The sequence below is a fragment of the Trachurus trachurus genome, assembly GCF_905171665.1.
Source record: "Trachurus trachurus genome assembly, chromosome: 3".
Taxonomy (NCBI): Eukaryota; Metazoa; Chordata; class Actinopteri; order Carangiformes; family Carangidae; genus Trachurus; species Trachurus trachurus.
Genome location: NC_139893.1, coordinates 2,216,287 through 2,235,931, shown reverse-complemented (window position 1 = coordinate 2,235,931; position 19,645 = coordinate 2,216,287). Strand labels below are relative to the sequence as shown.

General features: G+C 38.8%; 1 protein-coding gene and 1 long non-coding RNA gene across 2 annotated transcripts in view; one reads left to right on the top strand and one right to left on the bottom strand.

The window, feature by feature from the left end:
* LOC311005308 overlaps nt 1-19,645 on the bottom strand; it is a 457,476-nt gene that overhangs the window by 90,848 nt on the left and 346,983 nt on the right. The gene's annotated exons all lie outside the window — the stretch shown is intronic.
* On the top strand, nt 942-9,976 carry gatm (glycine amidinotransferase (L-arginine:glycine amidinotransferase)). Its single transcript, XM_083997149.1, has 9 exons — nt 942-1,077; nt 3,224-3,442; nt 3,851-4,046; nt 4,823-5,013; nt 6,095-6,232; nt 6,939-7,103; nt 7,802-7,865; nt 8,356-8,472; nt 9,503-9,976. Exons 1-9 carry the CDS (start codon nt 1,009-1,011, stop codon nt 9,613-9,615), a joined length of 1,272 nt encoding a protein of 423 aa, XP_083853275.1. The 5' UTR covers nt 942-1,008; the 3' UTR covers nt 9,616-9,976.

Below are 19,645 nucleotides of genomic sequence, written 5' to 3'. Positions count from 1 at the left end.
TTTCCCAAGCAATAACCCCCTATACTTTCTTATAAAAATGATTTAGTCCATGCTAGAGCAATAGTAGCTCCCCGCAAACTAATAATAATAATAATTTGGTATATTGCATCAGGCACTGTCAAGAACAAAGAGTAACAGAAAAATGCATGATAATAAATGATAAAATAATACATAGTCTAAGAAAAAAAGTGGCGAGGAAAAGTCATTCTTTCAGGGGGCCCAGAATTCCTAGCTAGGAAGAAAAACTTGCTCCACTATCAGATTTTTCGACTTATTTCAAGTGAAAATCTGCTTGAACAAAGTAAAAAGTGTCTAAAAACAAGCTTAATATACTATGATAGTTCATTATGTCCGTATGAATAGATAAGTTGCTTTTTTCTTTTTCAGGACAAAGTGTTTTTTTCATACCTTGTTGACGGTTTTGGCGTTTTTTCTTCCGCCTTCCTCAGAACTGTCCAGATAGTTTCTCTGTCGTGCCAGTTTCTTCCATAGTTTTTCCATGTGGCGCAACTCCTTGGCACAGTTCTGAGGAAGGCGGAAGAAAAAACGCCGAAACCGTCAACAAGGTATGAAAAAAACACTTTGTCCTGAAAAAGAAAAAAAGCAACTTATAAAAACAAGCTACTTTTTAATGTGATGAGTATTATTTTAAGTAGAATGAGATTTCTTTTGACTAGAAATGACATTTTGACTAGAAATGAGACAAATATTGATTTTGAGTTTTTTGCAGTGTCCTCCTTAGACCCTTGTCTCCTCTCCTTCTTCAGGCCGCTCTGAGGCGGACCAGTTGATAAGAATTTGCTGGCGTCAGGGATCGAGTGTCAGAAGGTCACGTTGCTCCACGGAGCTGCAGCAGCTTTTTCCACCAATGGTGTGGGAGGTGACGCAGCAGCCGCGCGGCTATAAAACCCTCCGCTGCACCGGGGCGTCTCCGCTCATGAAGCAAACTGAGAGTCGGATCGTTATCCCGCGCTGAACTGAACACACAACTCACTCTGTCTGTGGACAATGCTGCGAGTCAGGTGTCTGAGAGGAGGTAGCAGGGGGGCCGAGGCCGCCCATCTGATCGGAGCCATGGTTGGTATTATATGGTGGTTTCATGTCTTCTCTCTTTTTTTTTATTTCAGTTCATTCTTCTTCTTTTTTATTCTCTTATTTTTCTTTTTCTATTTTATTTTAAAGCACATGCAAGTCAACGTGAATAAAGAAAGTCTCATTTCTAGTCAAAACTTACCTCTTTCCACTTAAAATAAGACTCATCACCTTAAAAATTTACTTGTTTTTAGATCATTTTCACTTGTTTCAAACAAATTTTCACTTGAAATAAGTAGAAAAATCTGCCAGTGAAAGCAAGAAAGAAAAACTTGCTCCACTATCAGATTTTTCTACTTATTTCAAGTGAAAATTAGCTTGAAAGAAGTAAAAAGTGTCTAAAAACAAGCTACTTTTTAATGTGATGAGTCTTATTTTAAGATAAATAAATGGAATGCCAAGGAATACACTGCAAAAACTCAAAATCTTTCCAAGAATATTTGTCTTATTTCTTGTTTTATTTATTTATTTATTCATTCATTATTATTATTATTATTAGGGGGGAATCCAAACATGTTAAAACACTGATTGTGTCAAATAGACCTTCAGTGCAAACATTGATTGATTTCTAGGTTTTTTTTTTGGTACTTTGGTTGGTGTGTGTGTGTGTGTGTGTGTTCTGGTCCCTGAGTGACAGTGAGCAGCTGTGTGGCACAGATGCGCTCCCACACCCGGTGACCCTGAGGCTGCAGCAGCGGAGCCGAGCTCGGCCTCAGCTCAAGAGATAAACCGCTTCTTAACTTAACAACACGTGTACTTTGGCACCAAACCAATCTACTACCTGACCGAAGGCATTCCTCATTGATAACTCAGGTCACTGGGGGCGAAATGCAAATCATTCTTCCTTCATGTGTGTGTGTGTGTGTTAGAGCTGACTGTTAATTCATTTATCTGAATGTGTGTGGTTTAAATTTGGCTTCATCTCATTGCACTGCAAAAAACTCAAAATCTTTCCAAGAATATTTGTCTTATTTCTTGTCAAAATGTCTCATTTCTAGTGAAAACTAAATCTCTTTTCGCTTAAAATAAGACTCATCACCTAAAAATTAACTTGTTTTTAGATCATTTTCACTTGTTTCAAACTAATTTTCACTTGAAATAAGTAGAAAAATCTGCCAATGAAAGCAGGTTTTTTTGTGTTTGTAATAAGACAGAAAAACTTGCTTTCACTGTCAGATTTTTCTACTTATTTCAAGTGAAAATATCCTTGAAAAAAGTCAAAAGTGTCTAAAAACAAGCAACTTTTTATTTGATAAATCTTATTTTAAGTAAAATGAGATTTGTTTCGACTAGAAATAAGACAAATATTCTTGGTGAGATTTTGAGTTTTTGCAGTGTGTGCACAGAAAAATGACCACCTATTGTCCATTTCTGAGTCCTTGATGCTGTGATTTTTGTATGTACAGTACAGCTATTATACCTCATAATATGCTACACATTCAAGTTAACTGCTTGAAATAGCTCACTATTTCATGTATGCTTATGCTTATGTAATGTTTGCAATGTCTGGATTACTCTTTTCATTGTTTGTGTGTGAATGCTGCATGTATGTTGTATTTGTTATTTGTTTCTATTTTCTTTTCTTTATTTTTCTTTCTTATTTTTACTTGGGACCCCCTCGAAAACGAGGTGATACACTGCAAAAACTCAAAATCTTACCAAGAATATTTGTCTTATTTCTTGTAAAAATGTCTAATTTCTAGTCGAAACTAAACTCTTTTCACTTAAAATGAGACTCATCACCTAAAAATTAACTTGTTTTCAGATCATTTTCACTTGTTTCAAACAAGTTTTTTGTGCTTGTAATAAGAAAGAAAAACTTGCTTTCACTGGCAGATTTTTCTACTTATTTCAAGTGAAAATTAGTTTGAAACAAGTGAAAATTATCTGAAAACAAGTTCATTTTTAGGTGATGAGTCTTATTTTAAGTGGAAAGAGTTTAATTTTGACTAGAAATTAGACATTTTGACAAGAAATATGACAAATATTCTTGGAAAGATTTTGAGTTTTTGCAGTGTACACATATATGATGTGTTTTCTATCTTAAAAAGTCTGTTTTTTTAATAGAAACGCTTCTGTTTTCATATAAAAACTCACAGTCCTCTCTGTCTCTCTGTCTGTGTCTCCTCAGCTCGGCCGGGCCGTCACCGGATGGGTGCAAAGGGCTTTTGAGAGCACTGCGAGTGCCGGAGCTGCACAGCTGCGACATGCAGAAGAAGTGGAACATGTTACTGAGCCCGTGCAGCAGGAGTGTCCTGTCTGCAGCCACAACGAATGGGACCCTCTGGAGGAGGTGATCGTGGGCCGAGCCGAAAATGCCCAAGTGCCTCCGTTCACTGTGGAAGTGAAAGTAAGAAAACTAAAAAAAAAAAAAAAAACTCTAAAAACATGCATGTTGCAGTGAAGAGGCAGAGTTTGATGGAGCTGCATGTCGTCATACACTGCAAAAACTCAAAATCTTACCAAAAATATTTGTCTTATTTCTAGTTAAAACTAGTCAAAACTAATCTAATTATACTAAAAATAAGACTCATCACATAAAAAGTAGCTTGTTTTTTAGACACTTTTTGCTTTTTTCAAGCAAATTTTCACTTGAAATAAGTAGAAAATTATTACAATATTACAAGCACAAAAAACCTGCTTTCACTGGCAGGTTTTTCTACTTATTTCTAAGTGGAAAGAGATTAGTTTTGACTAAAATTAAGACATTTTGAGTTTTTACAGTGTGTTCTCTTCTCTCTCTTTCTCTCTCCAACAGGCCAACACTTATGAGAAGTACTGGCCGTTCTACCAGCAGCATGGAGGCCAGTCTTTTCCTGCGGACCACTTGAAAAAAGCTGTTGCTGAGATCGAAGAAATGTGCAATATTCTGCGTCATGAAGGCGTCGTCGTCCAGAGGCCCGAGCCCATCGACTGGTCCCTGCAATATAAAACTCCAGATTTCTCATCAATAGGTAACAAAACCAAACCAAAACCAAAACAAATCAGATAGATGTTTTCAGAACGATGCATTAGATGTCGCATCTGCAAGCAGGGCCGTTGCTAGGAATTCTGGGCCACTTTAAAGAATACTAAAGTGGGGCCCCTCCCCCTAACTTTTCCAGTTTTTTTTCTTAGACTATGTATTATCATTTTTTATTTAGCCTACCTTGGTTTTGATGCTAATGCAGCATTACACTGCAAAAACTCAAGTATCTTACCAATAATATTTGTCTTATTTCTAGTCAAAATGTCATTTCTAGTCAAAATAAATATCATTATACTTAAAATAAGACACATCATATTAAAAGTACCTTGTTTTTAGACACATTTTTACTTCTTTCAAGCAGATTTTCACTTGGAATATAGAAAAAATCTGATAGTGGAACAAGTTTTTCTTCAAAAAACATGCTTTCACCGGCAGATTTTTCTACTTATTTCAAGTGAAAATTAGTTTGAAACAAGTGAAAATGATCTAAAAACAAGATAATTTTTAAGTTATGAGTCTTATTTTAAGTGGAAAGAGATTAGCTTTGATGTTGAGTTTTTACAGTGTACTATGAGTATTAGAGTCTTACACAGAATAAATCAGTCATACAAAGATTAGACTACTGGGGTTTTTGTGGGCCCCACTGGGCGCTGGGCCCCTAGAGTTATCATCACCTTTCTCCCCTATACAACGGCCCTGTCTGCAAGTAGTTTTGTTCCACTTCAAGTGTTTTGCAGACAGTCAGATGTTCCCGTCTTGCAGGTATGTACGCCGCCATGCCCAGGGACATCCTCATGGTTGTGGGGAATGAGATTATTGAGGCTCCCATGGCCTGGAGAGCTCGTTTCTTTGAGTACCGCGCCTACAGACCTCTGATCAAGGAATACTTCAGAAAAGGTGCTAAATGGACCACTGCTCCCAAACCCACCATGGCGGATGAGCTGTACGATCAGGTCAGTTTCACCTCAGATGGTGCAGACTCAACTTAAAGGGATACGCCAACGTTTTTTTTCGTGTCTTGCCTCACTCCAGAGTCCATGACCAGCAGATAGACACCATCCTTTCAACTGTGCGTGCAGTAACAAGGGAGATACGGGCAGAGCTGGCGCACTGCTAATTAGCTTAGCTCAAACACTGGAAGTGTATAGGTAGTGTTAGCCTGCCTCCACCTAAAGTCACTAATTAGCTTAGCTCAAACACTGGAAGTGCATGGGTAGTGTTAGCCTGCCTCCTACCCGAGCAGAAATCAGCAGTCAGAAGCTGATTTCATTTTAGCTCTAAACTCTGTAAATATATCACTTCATCGACATTTCAAACATGTTTAGGTGAGAAAGTAGCCGTTTAGATCAGCAGCGTGTCGTTAATTTGTCTAAATACCAGCTGTTTACAATTTTGTTTGGACGAATTCGGCGCTACTCAAGCTAGCCGTTGTGACCAACGCACTTCCGGTTACTTTCACAAAATAAAACACCCGTTGCCCTTTACATACAGAAAACCATGAGGATAGAATTTGTGCTTTTACTTTGAAATAGGAAGCTAACCTACCCTCGATGTAGCTAGCTTGAACCAAAATAAAGCGTCTTAGCTTGAACCCTCCGTTTTGACCGATCTCGTCCCGTTAGCGGCATTTGACCGCTCAAGATGCCTTACCGGAGAGTTTTGTCAGCTCTGAGACCAAGATCGGCCCGCCGGTTTCCGTTTAGAGTTGCTGAAGAGTTTCTCTGATGACTTTAGGTGGAGGCAGGCTAACACTACCCATACACTTCCAGTGTTTGAGCTAAGCTAATTAGCAACTTTAGGTGGAGACAGTCTAACACTACCTATACACTTCCAGTGTTTGAGCTAAGCTAATTACGGGCGATACGGCTCTATCTCCCTTGTTGCTGCACGCACAGTGGAAAGGATGGTGTCTATCTGCTGGTCATGGACTCGGGAGTGAGGCAAGACACGGGAAAAAAATTGTTGGCGTATCCCTTTAATGTTTACAGTTATCACTAAGCCATGTTTGTTAAAGTGTGAATCCCTCCTGCTCAGGACTATCCCATCCGCACGGTGGAGGACAGACACAAGCTGGCCGCTCAGGGCAAGTTTGTGACCACGGAGCACGAGCCCTGCTTCGACGCTGCTGATTTCATCCGAGCTGGACGGGACCTTTTTGTCCAGAGGAGTCAGGTATAAACACACACACACACACACACACTGTTTAACCTAAACGCTGCGAAACTGTGAGCATCAATCTACGGTTTATCAACTTAGTTAGTTCGTTTTTAGTTTAGTTTATTTCGGACATGTTAAAAGAAATAAAACATAATACAGAAATGGACAGACATAACAAATAAAAACTTTGCAAAGACAACATATGAACAAAATAAAATAAAATAATTGCAAATAAAGATAATTTGATTTTTCTTTTGTATGTTTTTTTTTTTTTTCATATCCGAAAAGGAGTGGGAAAAAGTAAAACTTATTTACTCCCACCTCTTATTCATAAATTATCTATCAGGCTATCTAGTCATTATAGTCTATACAATAAATTAATTTATGAGTTTATTTAACTGGATTTATTCTAATATATCATTATATTTATATACATATAGATTTATTCTAACATATGATTACTAATTTTTATCTCTCTATATAGTCATATACATATAAAAACATATACAAGCACATTTATACATACAAAGACGAACTGAAAGTAACACAAACAGAGCAACAAATAAACTAAGTGGGTAAATAATACCCAAATAAATAATAATAAGCACCTTGTGGTTGTCAGACACCCTCATTTCTGTACATACTGAAAATTATTTCTTTGTTAACTTGAAACGATCACAGATACACAGAACTTCATCCACCTCCGTTTGTTTCTCTGCAGGTTACAAACTACATGGGGATCGAGTGGATGCGTCGTCATCTGGCCCCAGAATACAAGATCCACATCATCTCATTCAAGGATCCCAACCCCATGCACATCGACGCCACTTTCAACATCATCGGGCCGGGACTGGTGCTGTCCAACCCCGATCGGCCCTGTCGCCAGGTAGCTAGCTACCGTTAAAGGGATAGTTCACCCAAAATTGAAATTTCACTCATTGTCTACTCCCTCTCATGTGGACTAAGGGCTGGGAGAAGTTTCAGAGTCCTCCGTGGCTTCTCTGAGTTACAGGGGGTCTCGGCGTAGCAGTGCATGTCCATATAACGGTTGCAAATGGATACCAACTGTCTCCGTAACAAAAAGACACACCAAAAAACATCCAAATACCTCCATGCTGCTCGTATGTAATGTCTGTCTTGTATTGAAGCCCCGACATGAGAAATTGTCCCGAAAAAAATTAGCCCCTCTTCCTGGTTCGTCAAATTTGGACGAACCTGGAAGAGGAGCTTCCGCTACAAACAAGCTTGAAATATAGACTTATTTAATTTTTTTTGGGACAATTTCGCATTTCGGGGCTTCAATACAAGACGGACATTACATACGAGCAGCATGGAGGTATTTGGATGTTTTTTGGTGTGTCATGGACATGCACTGCTACGCCGAGACCCCCTGTAACTCAGAGAAGCCACGGAGGACTCTGAAACTTCTCCCAGCCCTTAGTCCACATGAGGGGGAGGAGATAATGAGTGAAACTTCAATTTTGGGTGAACTATCCCTTTAAGACACAGCCGTTCACTTCCTGTGCTGCCCTCTGTTGGACTTGAGCATCATAAACACCGTCGTTTTCTTGTTCCTTATCTCAGGTCGACATGTTCAAGAAGGCCGGCTGGACGATTGTGAAACCTCCAACACCTCTGATCCCTGACGGTCGGTGTCCAAACTACACTGAAAAAATTCGAAATCTTACCAAGAATATTTGTCTTATTTCTAGTCAAAATGTAATTTCTCGTCAAAATATTATACTTAAAATAAGACTCATCACATTAAAAAGTAGCTTGTTTTTAGACACGTTTTACTTTTTTCAAGCATATTTTCACTTGAAATAAGTAGAAAAATCTGATAGTGGAGCAAGTTTTTCTTTCTTATTACAAGCACAAAAAACTTGCTTTCACTGGCAGATTTTTCTACTTATTTCAAGTGAAAATTTGTTGGAAACAAGTGAAAATGATCTAAAAACAAGTTAATTTTTAGGTGATGAGTCTTATTTTAAGTGGAAAGAGATTAGTTTTGATTAAAATTGAGACATTTTGACAAGAAATAAGACAAATATTCTTGAAAAGTTTTTTCAGTCTAAACTTCCTCCTCTTTTTCATCGGCTGAACATTTTCACATCGTCTCTCTGTCTGTGTCTCTGTAGACCACCCACTGTGGATGTCCTCCAAGTGGTTGTCCATGAACGTCCTGATGTTGGATGAGAAGCGCGTCATGGTCGACGCCAACGAATTCACCATTCACAAAATGTTCGAGAGCCTCGGTAAGTTCGGATTTGAGACTTTCTTGAACAGACATTTCTGATCCTTTAACTCACAGATAGACACCATCCTTTCGACTGTGCGTGCAGTAACAAGGGAGATAGAGCCGTATCGCCCGTAATTAGCTTAGCTCAAACACTGGAAGTGTATGGGTAGTGTTAGCCTGCCTCCTACCCGAGCCGAAACCAGCAGTCAGAAGCTGATTTCATTTTAGAATAAATAAATATTAGAGTAAATATATCACTTTATCCACATTTCAAACATGTTTAGGTGAGAAAGTAGCCGTTTAGATCAGCAGTGTGTCGTTAATTTGTCTAAATACCAGCTGTTTACAATTTCGTTGGGATGAATTCGGCGCTACTCAAGCTAGCTGTTGTGACCAACGCACTTCCGGTTACTTTCACAAAATCAAACACCCGTTGCCCTTTACATACAGAAAACCATGACGATAGAATTTGTGCTCTTACTTTGAAATAGGAAGCTAACCTACCCTCGATGTAGCTAGCTTGAACCAAAATAAAGCGTCTTTGCTTGAACCCTCCGTTTTGACCGATCTCGTCCCGTTAGCGGCATTTGACCGCTCAAGATGCCTTACCGGAGAGTTTTGTCAGCTCTGAGACGAAGATCGGCCCGCCGGTTTCCGTTTAGAGTTGCTGAAGAGTTTCTCTGATGACTTTAGGTGGAGGCAGGCTAACACTACCTATACACTTCCAGTGTTTGAGCTAAGCTAATTAGCGACTTTAGGTGGAGGCAGGCTAACACTACCCATACACTTCCAGTGTTTGAGCTAAGCTAATTAGCGACTTTAGGTAGGAGGCAGGCTAACGCTACCCATACACTTCCAGTGTTTGAGCTAAGCTAATTAGCGACTTTAGGTGGAGGCAGGCTAACACTACCCATACACTTCCAGTGTTTGAGCTAAGCTAATTACTGGCGATACGGCTCTATCTCCCTTGTTACTGCACGCACAGTCGAAAGGATGGCGCATCACTTTAACTCGCTGCTGATGCATCGCTGTGTTTTTTGTTGCAGGTATCAAGACCATAAAGGTGAACATTCGCCACGCCAACTCCCTGGGTGGTGGCTTCCACTGCTGGACAACCGATGTCCGCCGCCGCGGTGACCTGCAGTCCTACTTCCAGTAGCCTCGCCAGAAACAGCCAGTTCTTATTGAGCTTTAAAGATTAAAGCCTCAGTCCGGATTCTTAATTTCACCGTAGATGTCGAATGTGTCGTTATTAGTCGAGCGGGTATTTGAATTTTTTTTTTTTTTGCATGTCTGGGTGTCACCTGCTGTAACTCTGAGTCAAATCAAAAAGGACAGTTTAACGTCCAACCTGTCGTGTAATGGGACAGTTTTATTGTTATTATTAATATTATTATCATGACAGGTGGCACCAGAGTCCAGACTGGGTCTTAATGTCCTGAATGAACATGTATGAATTGTTTTGATTTGACATTGCTGTGCATCACAATGCCTTTGCAAACAGCATTGTTCAGAAATATATATATATACGCAGTGGCGTGCACAGGAGGGGGGGGTCACCAAAATGTGTGCTAAAGTGCCCTCTAGGAGCCAAAACACATGCTAAGTGCCCTCATAGGGGCCAAAACGTGTGCTAAAGTGCCCTCTTGGGAGCCAAAACACATGTTAAAACAGGCCAAATCAACGTTTTTTTGTCTTAAGGTATTGATATTATAAATCAGGCCAAATCGACGTTAAAAAAGACCAATTTTTTTTCGAACGCACCATGTCGCTACAGTCTCACTCTTGTCATTTTCTGAAACTTGACAGCCCTGAAAGTGCCCTCTAGGAGCCACATCTGGGAGCCAAAACGCGTGCTAAAGTGCCCTCTTCAGTGGCGAGGACGCACTATTATGTGCCCTTTTTTTTCCTTTTCGCCCCTGCCCTTCAAAAAGTCTGTGCACGCCACTGTATATACGTATATGTATATATATATAATACACACACATATCTGCTCAATAGAAATACCAATGAACACCACTTTTATTTCAGTCAGTAATCTCAATATTAACTGCATTTCTGGCCTGGCTATTGTGAAGCTGACGTGTTTTACGGCTCGTACATCTGCAGAGCCGTAACTCTGAGGACAAGGTACAATTTGGTATGTGAATGTCGCCGAACTCGGGCGCAGGAGGGAGGAGGAGGCTCACGGGACACCATGATGATGATGATGATGATGACGATCTTTTTCCAAAGTATTTTTATATTTAAATAACTGTATAAAAGTTGTTACGTAGGTCATGAAACGATTTTAATTTCTTATTGCTACTTTATTATTTTGTAAAAAGATTTGAATTGATTGAACGGACAAAGTTCGACTTATATTTTTCATACTCTTTATTGGATTTCCCGCCAAATAGTGTTTTTATATATTTACAAAAAAAAATGAATAAATAAAATGAAAGTATGTGGTCCATATCAGATATTGTATACAGTACCTTTAGCCTCTGCTGTTTTCTCCTATTGCAAATCTGGGCCAGTTATATGCTACTAGTCATTTTTACTGAACTGCTTAGCTGCTTTTGTGTGCAAAGCAAAAAAAAAAAAAAAAAAAAAAAAAAGCCAAGAGAATGAAAGATGTTGTTGTCGTTGTGAAGTCTGAAGTTGTGTGATTCCTTTGCTGCACAAACAGTGGGATGAAGATGTCGCCTCGATGTTTCTCTTGATGTTTATCTTGTCAGGTGAAGTTGTAGCAGAGGAACGTGAATCATGTTTTGTATTATGCAACATTATTAAATGTGATTAAAAAAAACAGCCGTGTGTCATTGTTGTGATTGTGTTGCTTTCTATTTCATAATGTTTACATAACACCAGTGGTGCTGACCAATGTTCCCTCTAATTTTCAAAACTGAGCAGAAATTCAACTCCCCTGATGACCTGCTTGAGCGACTGTGAGCAACAGCTTAAGCGTACACAGTACGTCCACATGCTGGTGCTATGGCCTCTCCTCTCCAACTCCAAATATCAATACTATTGGCTATTACTATGATTAATAACAGATTACCTAGGCTACTCCATATCTAGGTCAGTTACAGTTAATGATAACAAAATACACTGCTCAAAAAAATAAAGGGAACACTTAAACAACACATTGTAACTCCAAGTATATCACACCTGTGTGAAATCAACCTGGGATGATAATTTTGATTTACATTGATCATTTTTATGTTATTTCGTTCTCAAAACACTCTACTATATATTGAATACCGATTTTAAACTGCAATATTTCATTAATTGAGATCTAAGATGTGTTGTTTAAGTGTTCCCTTAATTTTTTTGAGCAGTGTACAATATTGTTTTGGCAAAATAGGGTTTGCATTTATTGCCATATGAACAATATGAAAAAAATAACTAACATCAAGTTGGTGTCATCAACTCTTGGCACAGAAGCATTCTTGATATGAACAGTAATAATAATTCTCAAGCAAAAACTTAAACCGTAGTTGCACTACAGACCACGGTTAAGGTCAGACATTTCACAATTCGAAGCGCACGTTAGGGAGAAATAAACAGTAAACTAGTCGGGGATATTTGAGTGTGCAACTTTTTTTGTCTTCTGGGCAAAGAGGTGGAGCAGTAAAACACCTTAGAGGGAACAGTGGTGCTGACATCTGGGTTTTTTTCACTTTCTTTTTGTTGAGCATCAACTATATTGTACATAGATAAACATACAGAAGGGTCACAATGCTCCTATTTATATAATATTATAACCCCCCCCACCCTCCCCACGAACATGTTGGGACACCAGTCCAGAAAAAATGTATTAAGTTAATTGAATGGAATAAAAAAAGAAAGGATTTATATTTATGTACATATATGTATATACAGTATATATAACAAAATAAGCACATACATGAGTTGGCCAACACTGAGGCTGTGCACAAAACAAGAAGACAAGGTTCACATGGATTTAATCACAATCACAAATACAAGATGGCTGCTAAGTGGTCATTAAGTGGGCACAGTTTTAGGTTTACCTAAATGCTTCAACAGCGGATCCCAGACAGAGAAGAATTTGTCCCTGGACCCCCTGAGAGTATATTTTATCTTCTCTAATTGTATGAATTGTGTCAGGTCACTAAACCACACAGACACTTTGGGTGGATTTTTTGATTTCCAATGTAATGATATTCTTCTAGGTGCAAGCAGCGTCGTAAAAGCAATTAGTTTAGTTTAGTTTATTCGTTTAATACGGGACAATGTGCAATTACATTAATCATTTAAAAAAAAATGAAAAGATGGTTGCACCAGATTTAGCTCCCAGCTAATTTCCATCTGTAGTCCCTACACACCAATTATGTTTTTATAATTGTTTCCTTAATGTTGTATGTCTCCTATCTGTAGTACCAAATATGTCCTATAGCTGCGTTGGGTTGAAGATCAATATTCAATGCTTCTGACAACGTTTTAAAGATGGTTGACCAGTAGGAGTGTTTCGACACCTGTCGCAGCTTGCATCTGTGTTTGGGTAGGCTATATTTTAGCCAGTCTTGCTTTGGATGTAGAATCTTGAATTGTATGATGCTTAATTTGGCACAGGAGGTAGTGTCCTTTACTGAGCGCTCTCCCAAATCTCCTCTTCCGAGTCTTCCCCCAGCTCATCCACCCAATCTGCTCTAATCTTTGCCAGTGTCATGTTTTTAAAAGAGGTTATACGATCGCTGCTGACATCTTTAATGCAACGTCTCTAACCCTGCAGCAGTGGTGTGCACAGGTGGGGCAGCCGGTCGCCTCCCTCACGTGCTTAATTGCCCTGTTGAGAGCCAAAACACGCAATAAAGTCTCTATCAATATCATCAATCAATAAATCTCTCCAGTGGCGAGAACGCACTGTATGTGCCCTTTAAAAGGTCTGTGCACGCCACTGTCCTGCAATATAAAACACTCAGCGTAAGGGCGTCGTATTATCGTTCATATCATCTTTTAGTATCGAATGCACTGACAAGTATCGAAAGTAAAAGAGCTGATGACACAGAGTGATGGCCTCTTAGTTTTATTTATGATATTATATACAGATATCATGACATGTGTTATGGCGTTCACAAAGCAAGGAATTGTGTTAAAGTAAGCCAATGAAATTATAACAACAGAGAGGGGCAGGTACTATAAGTTTTCTTCATCCTGCTCCTTTTCATTCATGGTGACTATGTGAACATTATGTAAATATGTGCAACCCTGTGAAGAATGTAAACCATGAATGGAATGAATCAAAATGAAATGAAATCAATCAATCAATCAATTTGTTTATTTCGGGCATGTCAAAATCATCATCATCACACTTCATCTTAATTCGAGTAATACAATACACATGGCCGAAAGGGAAAGCGGGAGAAGCAAAAGCTTATCTAGTCCCGCCCCCATAATGAAATGGGGGCGGGACTTTCATTATGGGGGCGGGACATTTCGCCCCCAATGAAATGTTACACAGTATTTTAATATGATTTATGTGTATTTTGGTTGAATCTTTTATTCTGAAGAGTATTTGAACTATGACTGATGATGAATAATTGTGGCGCAGTGAAAAGTGTAAAGTTTTCCTCTGGACTAAAAGTATGAGTATAAGTTGTATAAAATGAAAGTACCTGAGTACATTACATAAGGTAATCTACCTGTTATGAGTCAGATCATCGTGGTGACGTGTGGGATCCCTACACCTGTCTGATCGATGACGTCGCTGCAGCAGCTCCATGTGTGAACATTAACCAGAACGATGTGCAGCAGCAGCAGCAGCAGCAGCAGCAGCAGCAGCAGCAGCAGCAGCAGCAGCAGCAGCACGTTACGTAAACTGGACTCATGCTGATGCAAAGAGAAACAGAGACTTTACTGGAAAAAATAAAGAATAAACTTTGCTTTATTTATGTATTAAGTTACATTTAATGAGCATTTAAATAATTACAATATGTGTCACTCTGTAAAATCAATGACTAGTTTAAAGGGATAGTAGCATACATTGTTGTGAACAGACCCAAAGAAACGGCCTATTTTCGCGGCCTAAAAGAGGTTTTACCTGAAAAAAAAAATACACAGTTCCATTGTTCACTATAATATAATTTTTTCCAGCCCTTCAAAGTGCAGGAAAAACATAGTTTTTATTTGGACCTAACCAACTCACGTATCCCTCCGCCCAGGGTTAGCGCCCGCCGATCAGCAGTTAAAAAAACTGTGTTTTTCCTGCACTTTGAAGGGCTGGAAAAAATTGTATCATAGTGAACAATGGAACTGTGTATTTTTTTTCAGGTAAAACCTCTTTTAGGCCGTGAAAATAGGCCGTTTCTATGTTTATAAACATTGATGACGTATGTTGTGGGCGGGGCTTCACTGGTGGCAGAACGTGACAGCTGATCTGGTGTCAACAGTGGAAAGCCGGCATCAAGAGCGATCAAATCAGAGGAAGATGGATCATACAGAGGCCTTCTCTGATTATTTTAATGTTTTGTCAACAGAAAACAGGTTGTCATACCTGAGTAGGCTAAGTTAACGATTAGCAACAGAGTGTGTTGTGTGTTACGGACCGACGTAGGCTACTGCCTAGGGACACAAAACGCTGCGTGGGCGATCATCAACAAGTCCATCAACTACGGTATAACAGCAAACTGTATGTGGCTGTATATTACAGTTTATTTAACGGATCCATGTCTGTTATTTCTGTATTAGTCAGACCGTTGTTAGGCTATATCACAGACCGTTGCTAGGGACACCGCTCATGACCCGATGTGTGTAAAAATGAATGAATGAATGTCAAAATAAATGAATAAGAGGGTGAACGTGTACACGTGTTAACGTTTACACTGAATTAAACAGTAAATGTTTAATAAAAATCCCTAAACGATGCACGCAATATCTATATTTTATACACTCACTGATAAGAGTATTTTTTCCGTCGAAAAAAGTTGTAAAGGACGGGTCGTCTTATATTCGGGGTCTAAATATTGTAGCCTACATGTGCAAATCAGCGGGTGACACCAAACAACGTCTGCCCAAGCAAGTCAGAGCTTTTATTTCTCTCACACTCACACACCAGTGGCCTAGAGATGCAGCCGCATCTGAGGGGACGCGCGTGTGTTGCCGCTTCTCCACTACACAGTTACAGCTCGGCTCTACTCGACTCGGTTTAGGTCCTAGTTTAAATCACAGCTGAGTTCTTTATAGTTCCTCCTCAGCAGTCGTTGTATCACCCCAATTTCCACCGGGTCCGTCAGCGCGGCGGTCACCGCTGATCACTCCCTCTCTAATCAGCATTTCATCGGTCTCGCCGCGGCACGACTCTCTTTTTTCTCTCCTTTCGTCAGCTCCAAACTCACTGTTCTGCACCGCGATTACGAAAATTAAATAAAATTCACCCTCTAATGTGGGCTCATCATCACAGCTTAGGGTCGTGCTGCAGCCAAGCAGCTGCGCTGCTTTTTAAAGTTGAGCTGTATGTCAGGACCTATGGTCAGGACGTGTATTTGTTGCTTACTTCCGGTATTTTTCTGCCACCAGTACGTCACTGTGACGTCGACGCCCAAGTGGTCTATAGGCCGTTTCTTTGGGTCTGTTCACAACACTGAATGTTGTAAATCTCTGGGTAGGGCTATTATGGGCTGGCATTGCTAACGGGAGGAGTGCAGAGAGTCTTCTAATTCTCTTCTAAATCTTCTACTGCAATACTTGGGCTATTTGTAGATCATACAACCCCACTTTTAAAAAAAATGCTACTATCCCTTTAAGGTCAGTGGTAATTTACATCATCAGTTAATTAGAGTTGCTTTTCTGTCTGGTCTCTGTGTCTGGTGAACGGCCATTCAGGTGAAATGATTAATGAGTGAATAAGCAGGTTGAGAATAATTATGAATAAATAATATTGTTATGTAAACAGTGCAACTGGCAATATTTTATCTCTCCTTAACGACCACTCATTATGAAACATTATGTTGTTTCTTCCTGAACTGTTTTCACCTCTAAATTTAAATTTTATTTTCATTTAATTTCATTCTCTGTCACAAAGAAATGTAATCACATCTGTAGCTTCAGCACTTTGTGTTTTTATTTACTGTCTCTGTGTTCGTATGTTCAAAGTCTGCAGGAGGAAATCATTTATTGTCAATATATTGATCTGTTGTCTGATATTGACTGGATTATAAATTACAACATGCTGGAATAAAACACACAGCCTGAGTAAAGTGGTGGAACAACCTGTTGATGTCTGAACTCTGCTGCCACCTCGTGGTCAGAATAACACACAGCACTCTGAACAATTTAAATACAAATCTATGTTGTATTTACACTGTACAAGTATTTGAATATAATTATAAACAGTGATTCAACGGTGTAATAATCTTACACAATAGAAATAATGAACTCTTACACACAGAAGGGAATTGAACTGAAGATGGACAGATTCAGACTCTTATTCTGAAAGTCTGAAAGCCCTTGGACTCTGCTGCTCATCTTGTTAACTTCCTGTAAACAGCGTCACCTGTTCGATGCCGTGAATCCTCCACCAGCGGACACTTGGTTAAAAAAAAAAGAAAAGGAAAAAAGAGAAATCTAAATACCTGCTTTACTCTCTCTTTCTCCTAATCTTTAAAACTCTTCCATCTATTGAACAAGAAAAAGAGAGCATTTAAATGCGTGTGAATGCTGAAAGCAGCTGAACGCCATTGCTGAAACAATGCTGAATGAGCTGAAGAACTTGTTGAAACAATGCTGAATGAGATGAAGAACTTGTTGAAACAATGCTGAATTAACTGAAGAAACTGAAAGTGAGGAAATTTTGAAAAAGGCTAAAGCTGAAACATAAAACTTGAAGGCTGAGAGAGAAATGTCTTTCTATGGGTGGGGCAAAGAAAGAAAGAAAGAAAGAAAGAAAGAAAGAAAGAAAGAAAGAAAGAAAGAAAGAAAGAAAGAAAGAAAGAAAAAGACAAAAATCCTCTCTGTCTCTTTCTTTCTGTATTTCTTTCTATCTACCCCATCTGTCTGTCATTTTCTTTCTTTCTTTCTTTTTTCTTTCTTTCTTTGTACCCTCCCTCTGTCTCTTTACTTCTTTCTTTCTGACCCTCTCTCTGTCTCTTTCTTTCGTGCCTTTGTTCTTTCTTTCTCTCTATCTCTTTCTTTCTATCCCCTTTCTGTCTTTTTGCTTCTATCTATCTATCTATCTATCTATCTATCTATCTATCTATCTATCTATCTATCTATCTATCTATCTATCTATCTATCTATCTATCTATCTATCTATCTATCTCTTTCTTTTACTTTCTTTATTTATTTTTATCTACACCCCCTCTCTGTCATTTTACTTCTTTCTTTCTTTCTTTCTTTCTTTCTTTCTTTCTTTCTTTCTTTCTTTCTTTCTTTCTTTCTTTCTTTCTTTCTTTCTTTCTACAAGTTCTTCAGCTCATTCAGCATTTCTTCAGCAATGGCGTTCAGCTGCTTTCAGCATTCACACGCATTTCCTGCTGGAAATGCTATCTTTTCCAAGTTTTTATTTAATTTCTGCAAATACAAACTTCATTTACACCAAATTAGCAGAATGATGAGTCACATAACAACATAATATTCATGATATTTTGGTGCAGATTTGAATCTTTGTGAGTTAGATTTGTCTGGTTTGTGTTGTTTTTACACTGGTGCTGGTTTACACTGGTTTTACTGGAGGTTGTCTGAATACACCTGTACCTACTGACTGTTGCACTTAAAGGCTTAAAATGCTTTAGTTCAATGTCTTCTTAGTCCCTTTTATATCGTATCTATCCTTTGTAAAGTGAAGGGAATGGTGCATGTTTTGTAACACCTGGTTTACTGTGAATATGACAAAAAACGATGTCTTGCATTGTGAGCACGCTGCCTATTTAACAGCTTGACCTTTGTCCCATGTGGTTTGTGTCCAGCAGCTCAGAGTGAAGCTGATGAATCACATTCTCGGTCACAAACCACAGACTGAAGGTGACCGAGAAGCTGAGTCGCTTCTCGTCGTCACACCTGCTTTTAGTTGCACCTCTGGTTTGTTTTGTTCCTGTGTCTACGTCGTCTTCTGCAGGTGGATTTGTGTTTGTGCAGCTGCTGAACTCTGCAACGCTGCAGCTGCTGCAACAACTGTCTTCTGTCTTGATGCTCGAGGTGCAAGAGCAACTTACAGTAAAAAGCTGGAATACATTATGACAGTCTGAACTCTACAACAACAGAAAATATTATTATTAAGTCAAGTTATTGGACCTAATTATGAATCAGAAACTGCATTCATGTGATGGATAAACTGTGTGTGTGTGTCTGCAGCTTTAACATGAACCAAACACAATGCCTGCACTTCAACAATGTGCATGAAGTGTTTGTGTTATGATGCAAGACGCCAGCACAAAGGTGAACTGTTGTGTAATGCGTCACTGTGACTCGTAAACCAGTGTTTGTTTTGGTGTGACCGGGCCGTCCGATACTAAAACTAAACTAAAACTATAACCATTAAAACCTCCACAACCTCTATAAACATTAAAACCATTTAAACCACTATAACCACTACAGTATAACCATTAAAACCACTATAACCTCTATAGCCATTAAAAGTTTTAATAGTTATAGTGGTTATAGTGGTTTTGATAAAACCACTATAACCACTATAACCATTATAGTCTGTTTCCTAATGTGTCGGATTCTCCATGACAGAGAATTTAGGTAATTTACGCTTATAGAGGTGAAGAGTGGGAAGAGGTCGACCAGCTGCAAATCCACAGCAGAGGTGGATTCACCTGTACATATATAGTATACACACCTGTATATCTACAATATACACCTATAAACATCGGTGCACCTGTACACAATATAAACTTATACACCATATAAACCTGCACATAGATACATCTATACACCTGTATATACACTGTTGCCCATAAAGTTTGAATCATTTTGTTTTCAGACCCATTCTCTTTTTAATCCTAAATTAATTAATAAAGGTTAATTGTGGTTTAATTTTAAAAGTGATGTTTGGAAGAGATTTATCAATAAAGTTTTGAGAATATTAACACTTTATCTTTATCTAGAATAAATCACATTGTCACAATCGTTTCAAGAGAGAAGAGGTTAAAAAACGACGACTTTAACGCTCAGGACAAACGTTTTAAATATGAAGATGTAAAGTTTGATATTCTCCTGTATCACTTTACTGCAGCTTTTCTTAT